The 8955-nt window shown below is 34.3% G+C and overlaps 1 protein-coding gene across 1 annotated transcript; it reads left to right on the top strand.

Moving 5' to 3' along the window:
- The first annotated feature begins 800 nt into the window (after positions 1-800).
- On the top strand, positions 801-6791 carry LOC117335156 (3-oxoacyl-[acyl-carrier-protein] reductase FabG-like). Its single transcript, XM_033895114.1, has 9 exons — positions 801-949; positions 2358-2497; positions 2768-2860; positions 4543-4681; positions 4991-5031; positions 5585-5654; positions 5908-5944; positions 6049-6103; positions 6433-6791. Exons 1-9 carry the CDS (start codon positions 913-915, stop codon positions 6625-6627), a joined length of 807 nt encoding a protein of 268 aa, XP_033751005.1. The 5' UTR covers positions 801-912; the 3' UTR covers positions 6628-6791.
- The last annotated feature ends 2164 nt before the right edge of the window (positions 6792-8955 follow it).

Genomic DNA, 8955 nt, shown 5'->3' on the forward strand with positions numbered 1-8955 from the left:
GTATTGATCATTACATAACCGTAAAGTTTCATCGTCGGGCTATTTGCAACTTTCGCGTTTTCCTCCGAATTTAAATACTTTTTTGACATAGAGCGCATCAGAGAACCAACATTTAAAAAATCCTATTTTACTCTATGTAACAAAAGACAGCTTAAATCCTATTACACTGTACTAAAACGTGCTATATGACTATTTATGCATAGGGATATTGCTCATTGATCTAAAGATATATGAATGGTTAGACAATATTATTATTTAAGAATAAAATAAGGCCTATTTTTCTCTTGTTTTTGTTGTTCTTTATATATTTATCAGAATTACAATATACTATTTCTATCGATTTCTCTTTGCCTTTTAATGTATGTATTTATTTTCAATCATAAAAAACTAAAGCATAGCTCAAATTAGAAATCGACAAAATAAGTGAATAAAACACAATACATGTATGAATGGTGGCCCTTGAGAAAAGAACATGAACTCACCAAAGCCTTATACCCAAATTTCATGGTTATTAGAACACTGATAAAAGTTTATCTTAGATTGATAATACCAAATGTATTCACTGTCCATATATAATGAATGTGTCTTAAACGTAGACTTGCCATTATCGCTGCAAACCTCCACACATAGGTAGAGAGCTATAGTTAGATGTATAGGTTGTAGTCTATTGAAACTATTTGCTCAGTATGAAAAAAATAGATAAAAACCTACATGTCTGGTGTGTATGTATTGACAGATTAATTTAAGATGTGAAAATATGTTTTAATGATAAAAACAACCTGCCAGAGACCTACGAGGCCATTGCCCTCTTGATTTATCTGTTATTCTATACGAAGAATTTGTCTATCTCCCAGTCAGTGGTTGTACTCTGGTCGACAGCAAGCTACCGGCCAGGCGATACTGGAAACGAGCATGGAATCTCTCAGAGACAAAGTCACTATCATCACAGGTATGACAATGTCTGTTTCGCCGCTGAAATGACATTTTATCTATATATTTGTATATTTTGTAAATTTGATCCATTCCCGTATGATTTTGATGTAAAGTTAAATCAGTAATCTCCATTTTGCTGTACTCTATCCTATTTGAAAGGTGCTATCATCTAATGTCTTGTGTACAATATTCCGTAGGTAAACAATTACTGCGCACAAATGTAATATATTGTACACATGTTAGGATGTTAATGAACATTCTAACAGCTACCTTGTACATAATGTACGTGTGCGTTTCGAGCGAGGGGACATTTTTAAAGTTATGAAGTCAGTATACATCACAAGCTGCCATTGATCGTACTGGTGTCAGAAAATAGGACTAAGTCTCGACTGACGCTTCTCTTGTTTCGGGGCTGTAGCTACAGAGGTCAAGGACATTACACCAGGGATAAACTTTACTTGCTACAAACATGTACCGCCAAGTTTTAACTTTGTACTATGTTAAAACTAGAATGATTACTATGTCTCAATGGTTATGATATATAGTCCAATGTTATATCACGGAATTAGAGAATCAAGTCAGATGTGAGAGTATCTCGATAGGAAGGCAAGTCACTGTAATCACGATAAATGCATCATTAAAAACTGAAATGGGATATCATTTTTACACAACACGCTCAGACAATAGCTCGTTCGTTGACGTTTCTCTGGTGATTGTTGTTAGTACAGTGTCTTGTATAAGTTTCTTCCTCTATATGTCTAGTTCTAACCTTCAAACCATCTCTAGGTATCTCTCTCCCATATCTCTTTTGATATCAACCTTTATCAATCTGTCGCTGTCAGATGTATATAGCTGAAATTCTCCCAGCTAAAATCTGTCCCTTGGAATTCATTTTCTTATGTCCCGTATGATCATAAACGTACTTTGACTGAGTGGATTTCCTGGTCAAATCTTCTAAGCCTCAAAATCTTTTTAAGTGTTTCATCATGTTATCAGTCTTTCATGATTATAGCATTTGATAAAATAACAATGTCAAATCGATAGATATAGACGGTGAATAGAAGCTATGATATTTCCTGGTACAAGTATATATATAGAGGATATCTAACACTGTCTTCTGTAGTACCAAATATATTTCACGAGTGGGGCTAATATTTCGATATTTTTCACGAGTGCGCAGCATTTGTATCAAACACGTCAAACTTCATATCGTTAAAGAACGTAGTTTTTTTTCTGAATAAAATCTTGAGGATTTCCTTCAGACGTCCCATCTAGAGTTCCCCCGCATCTGCTTCCTTCCATTTTGAACCGTATAGACAATCAGACGAGTACATCTAACACACGATCACAAATGTACGTCACTGTCATATCTTAATGCTTCTCTATTATGTGTTATTCCGATTTGTTTCACATTTTACCTAAAGGCGGTGGTGCTGGATTTGGAAGAGTAACAGCGCTTCTTTTTGCTAAATATGGAGCCAAGTTGGTACTTGGTGACTTCAACATCGCGGGTGCGGAAGCTGTAGCAGAGGAGTGTAAAAAGGCAGGACTATCGATTGATGACGTAAGATTATTATGACGAATGTTAAAGAATTGGAGAAGGAGGGTACCATCTTAGTCACGAAGTTGTGAATTGATGGAAGAAGAAGCGATTGTCTTTTATAGTTATATCATTTTGTTGAGGATTTTTTCGTGATATTCTTTGATTTTAATGTATCCTCTTGCGAGATAACACCGTAGTATCTAGCAAAAAAAATGGACTTTTATTATTGCGTTTGTCAAAGCAAGTTAAGGTAATGTATACTGACGCTACCCTGTCGTTGTATTGTTTCAGGTTCTCACCGTGGAAGCAAACATTACCAAAGAAGACGATAGAAAGAAAATTGTCGACGAATGTATTTCCAAATTTGGTAGACTGGATATTTTGGTAAGAAATTTAAATATGTTTGATTTTATACGTCGTGAATGCCTCCATTCATCGTGAATCACTCCAGTATTGTTTTTGTTAACAATGCTTTGCTCGATATATTGGTAATATTATATTGTAATCTACATACTGTGCAGCTATGATTTAAGTAATATTTCGGTCGCTGTACTGCTATAAACGATATAATTAGTCACACAAATAACCATACATGAAAAATTGCCAAGCAGTTATGCTGACAAGTGTCACATGGGTAGGAGCATTTGTTGACCAGATTTTACTTTATGTATAAACACTTATTTTGTTTTGACCTGAAATGTAAAGGGCGTTGTGAATGATATTACACAAACATTGCATAAAGGGAGGTATTACTTTTAAGACATCTGATCATAGCAAGAATAAACCTTTTAAGACAAATTGTTAAAATTGTGAACTTGGGTCTTTTATCAGAAATATGCATCTTTTACCCTAAACTCAACGGTTTAACATCCACCCTAAAAGCAGTCTTTCTGCCATGTCTAGAGTTCTTTTTAGTGTCTAATAAGAGCATTTTCGATGTTTGAAACGCATCCTTATATGCCATAATTGTGTGATATTATTAACAACCACCATTTTCATTTCAAGGTCGAAATAAAATCAGTGTTCTTACATATTATGAAGTCAAATCTGTTCAAAACAATACTCCTATGATATTTGTGAGCAAAACTACAATGCTATTTAGTGTATTATACGCGATGCAAATGAGCTATTTATACCCCCCACCCGAAACATACTTTTTCGTAGGTTTCGTTGAAATAAGAAAAACAGCATAACAATTTCGAGGTCTTCCATGATACAAACTAAGAGTTACTGCTGTTAATTTGCACCATAGTAAGATGTACATGCCCCTTAACTAGATATTAGGTTGGCTCAAGTTATTATGACAAAGAGATTACTAAAATTTCAGTTAGTGATCATCTTTCGGTTATTGAACAGCTCTGAACTAATTATAGCTATCAAGTATTACTGGACATATATGCATTATTCCTTAAGGGAATCATCACGCGTGATCAGTGCATGGGAGAATCATAACCCGTGGTCTTAGAGCCCTAGTTGACCAAACATATGGAACTTTAAGTATATAGAACAATCCGCGATTCTTCCTTGCCCAGTTGGGATTCTGACCGCGCACCTGCCATCTTCAGATTTCAGAAAAAAGTTTGTTTATTCGTCTCCACGTATTCCATCTATTACATTGTGTGGACATTTTGTGCTGGTAAAGCTCTCCTTTTTTATCCCGTCCTTTATCTTTTGGAATTGAGCCAGACATGCATTGTACACTGATAATTATATCTACAGAATGTATATGTGTACGATTCGCACCCATGTATGTATATACATTGCGGTCCAGGTATTCATACTATCTAATATACGATTTGTCACTATGATCATGTCAGGGTATCGGGCCAACCATCACTGCACCGATGAAACGTTATTTTTAAGAATATTGATGTGGCGCAGCGGTAAAAGCTGCGGATATTTCTGGTTAGGTGATTTGGTGCCATAGACCGTGAGTTCAAGGCTGGAGTCTTACAAACGTCTTCTTCGGAACAAATTTGTTGTTGTTCCTATTTTGCCTTTGTCTAAGAACCCGGGACTTGTTTGTTTTAGCACACATTATAATAGCTTTTGTGTTTGTATTGTAGATAAATAACGCCGGTATAGGACGATTTGCACCCCTAACACAGACACCACCCGACATGTATGATGCTGTAATGGACCTCAATGTAAAGGCACAGCTTTATATGACACAACTAGCTGTTCCACACCTAAAGGCAACTAAAGGTACATGTTTTCTAAGTAAATAATGATATATCATTAAATAATGTGTTAGAAGCTTTTAACACCTTATGATATATGGATATATACCAGATAATAATGACCTGGTGTTTCACACACACGTCACACCACCACATACAATACTGTAAGTTGTTAGTAAATCAGTCTAAATGGATGTTACAACATCACTAACTATACTTCATGTAATTACTGAACCAGACAAAATGGGTGTTACGGTATAATCTACAATATTGTATGTTATTACATAATCAAACTAAATGGGTGTTACATGGTATGCATTTCTTGTTATTTCAGGGAACATTGTGAATCTAGCAAGCATTGTATCGGAGGAAGCGGTAAGATAAAAATATTGCTTGGCATCGTCAAAAAACGTTTAACTAAGTTTTGTTGTATGCAGCAAGAAACCAGTGTAGTCAAAACAATAGTTTGGTTTGTTTTTGTTTAACGTCCTATTAACAGCCAAGGTCATTTAAGGACGTGCAAGGTTTTGAAGGTGAAGGAAAGCCGGAGTACCCGGAGAAAAACCACCGGCCTACGGTCATTACCTGGCAACTGGCCCCACGTAGGTTTCGAACCCGCAACCCAGAGGGGGAGGGCTAGTGATAAAGTGTCGGGACACCTTAACCACTCGGCCACCGAGGCCCCGAAAATCAATAAAAACAATAGAACGAAACGCACGACTTTTAACTTTTAAGTTGTCGATGTCTATATATATATATATATATATTTGATTTTGTTTTATTTTGGTAATATATTGCGCTTTTATAAATCCAATGTAAGGTAATTGAGATTTTCTTAATTGCCAGTGGGCTATGCATGTACTCAACTTGATTGATACTATTAGATCTGATTGAATGAAATCTTTTTGATTCGTTTTCTTTTGTTTAGATGCCTTTGAGTGGCGTTTACGGAATGAGTAAAGCAGCTGTGGCGATGTTTACCAAAACTCTGGCCTTAGGTTAGACACACATAGAATAAGCTTAACATATTATAAAGATTTAACATATGGAATTTACTGATAACACGCTACGGAATTCCCAAAAACCAGCAATATAATGCAGTTTATGTTAATGAATCAAAAGATATAGGAAAATAACCTGTCAATACATTTGATACGTTTTTATACTCAGATAATGCAATCTTTCACCATCAGTTGTTTGGACTAAAAGGAAAATATACACGATATCAATAGTACATATTTTCTATTTTAGAAATGGCAGAGTTTGGAGTACGTGTAAACGAAGTTAGGTAAGATAAATATATCGCTCTTCTCTGGCTATGATAAAAATTAGAATTATAAGTTCAGTGGAACAAACATAATTCTTATAAAAAAACTATGCTTTATTTTATAGGCCTGGCACTGTGAACACGAACTTCTATGATGCTTTTTTTGGTGGAGATACTGAGGTAATTATCCTAAAAAGGCTACACATTAACAAAACTTTTAAGTATGAGTCAAGTAATATATATACAATATAATAACACCACTTGATGTTTCGTCCTTCTATGAATCGCCAGTGATGCTAGGTGTAAAATTGTATAACTACTATTGGTATTTGATCATTACGTAACCTTAAGTGCAAGATTTGCAATAAAGAAAAACTGATATAGCTAGTAATAATAGCGTTATACATTTTATCTTTAACATTCTAGAAAAAAAATATAATCATAAAAACTCTCTGGTGTAACATTAATGGTATGCGTAGCAATAACGGTATCGCACTTTTTAACAACAGAAATTACAGTTGCTGATGACGGCAGAACACCCGAAGCATCCCTTAGGAAGACTTGCAACACCAGAGGAGGTGGCAAATGCGATTGCTTTTCTCGCGTCAGACATGGCGTCCTACACAACCGGAAATGCCATTTATGTTGACGGTGGGCGTCATTGTGTTGGGGCCGGATTCGCTGCGATGCCAAAGACAAAGTGATGTCTTTTTACCAGAATATATTTCTGTTATAGATTATATTCATGATTGTGTGTGTATACTTGGTTGTTTAAACTTTTAAACTGTTGTTGGTAAACACGTCGTTATATCAATAAAAAGGTGCGTGGTTGTACAATCACAAAAACATGTGTCTGGCTTCAGAGTAAGAAGAAACAAAATAAATTGTTTTATCATTTATTATTTCCGATTTAGTTTGATTTCGTATCAAACATTCTAGATTGCACGATCCAATAAACAATAAAAACACATAATGGAAAAATACAAGGAATTGTGAAATGCATAAAGATATTGAAATAATCGTGTGTAAAATAATAACGATATACTGACACTAGCTGGTAATGACATATAGACTATGTAACATGGTGAAATTTATGATTAAATGTTTATATAAAATATCCATCTTATCCGGGCTAAGGTTCCATACATACAACCATTAACTGGTATCTACCATAAAACGCACGCTCCAACACACACTCAGAATCATCCACAATCACTAAAACATTCAATGGCCTTGAACAAATTCTATACATTGCAGCCAATTCCGTTGCTATCAAAAAGGCAATAAAATATGTTTGAAATCATGCAATGAACATTTACAATGTTAATACTTCAAAACTAAACTAGTAAAGCGTTCCTCTACTTAACTAGAAATTATAACTATGTTAGCTCACAGTATTATATATTTGTTTTCATAAAGCAATGGTGCTTTCGTCTTTTTAATTGGACACAAAAAGAAAACGCGAGTTACATATACATTGTAATATAAGAAATACTGGCTAATTAATTTAATAATAGGGACATTTTATTTAAGAAATATATACTAGTAAAGTAAAAATAAATTAATTTTGGACGAGCTGAAACTCAAACAAATGTAATATGACATAGTGAGATTTACTAATACGTATGTAGAAATTAGGATTTATATATTTTTCACTTGAGAACTCATTATTACTTAAAGTACATAATCAGATGTTACATGTACCTGCTATTTTTCTACTTAAACAACACTAAAATATAAAAATTGATAGACTGCAAAGCCTGGGATCTTTCCTGTACACATTTTCTTTAGTCTATACTTTTTCTTCTGTTGATGTTCCCTATATACCTTTGTATCTGTCTCCATATGCTGTATTGCCACTTTTCAATCAACCAATCAATCAATCAATCAATCAATCAATCAATCAATCAATCAATCAATCAGTCAATCAAAAGAGGCTTAAATCTAAACTGAAAACAAAGATTGTTCCTAAAAAGGAGATATATCATTGTTGTTTTGCATGTATTTGACAAGATAATAGCCTGTTGTTTCTAGGAACATGGAAAGACGATTTATCTTGTTATATTCGCTGATAAGGAACATGACAAATTATGTCGATAAACAAACAATATTAACACAAATGATATGTATAAACAAATCTTAGACAAAAAAAGTCACTCCAAACAGAAATACAGATGCTTAACCGCATTCGCCTATTACAGTTATATCGAAAATAAACTTACAAAAAAGATTTAAAAATAAAACCTGGTGAACAGAAATCCACTAGAGCGTGTATTATGAATTGTTTGACATATATTCCTAAAGTAGAAATACTATATCAGCGAATATGAATAACAGAGATCAGAATTGAACTTACGATAAAGACACTATGAACGGTTTAAACAATACTCAGTGAATATCGTAATTATCTATAACAGATATCTATGGGGAAGTCGTAGATGTCTACTGAGGACACATTAGCGTTTCACATGACTTCTATCCCGACGCATGCATTGCCCACAGCTTAATACAAGGCACCATAGAAATGGTAATAGAGATATTTACAAATATAATTATACCGAAAATTATGTCATCGAAATACATGCATAAAGTATAATGATGTTGAAATGTATTTTGAATAAAATCCGACATATTTTCTGCCTGCAAAAGCAAATTGGTCTAATCAGACGAACAGCAATATTGTAAAGTATGATGAAAAAGCGGTAAGTTCAATACAATTAATATCTGTATGTTTCCCTGAATTTATCCGCCTGGATTATTGTAGCTGTCATGGCAGAGTGGGTAGCGTTGGTCTAGTTCCCCCAAAATGACCAAGGTGAAGTGCACTAAGAAAAACAGCGGCCTTCGTAATAACACCTACACTAGTGTTTCTCATGTTAATCAACTAGTCATATATTTTACGGTATATATAGGGTCGTAAAATGATGGCAATTTAACTAGTATTAAGTGCAATATCGTTTTCGAAAGTTATCGCCTTCGAAAAATGTGGCCTTGGATTGATTTAACAATATTTTGTGGCCTTTCCGTTTTTC

The sequence above is a fragment of the Pecten maximus genome, chromosome 9 (assembly GCF_902652985.1).
Source record: "Pecten maximus chromosome 9, xPecMax1.1, whole genome shotgun sequence".
In the NCBI taxonomy this organism is placed as follows: Eukaryota; Metazoa; Mollusca; class Bivalvia; order Pectinida; family Pectinidae; genus Pecten; species Pecten maximus.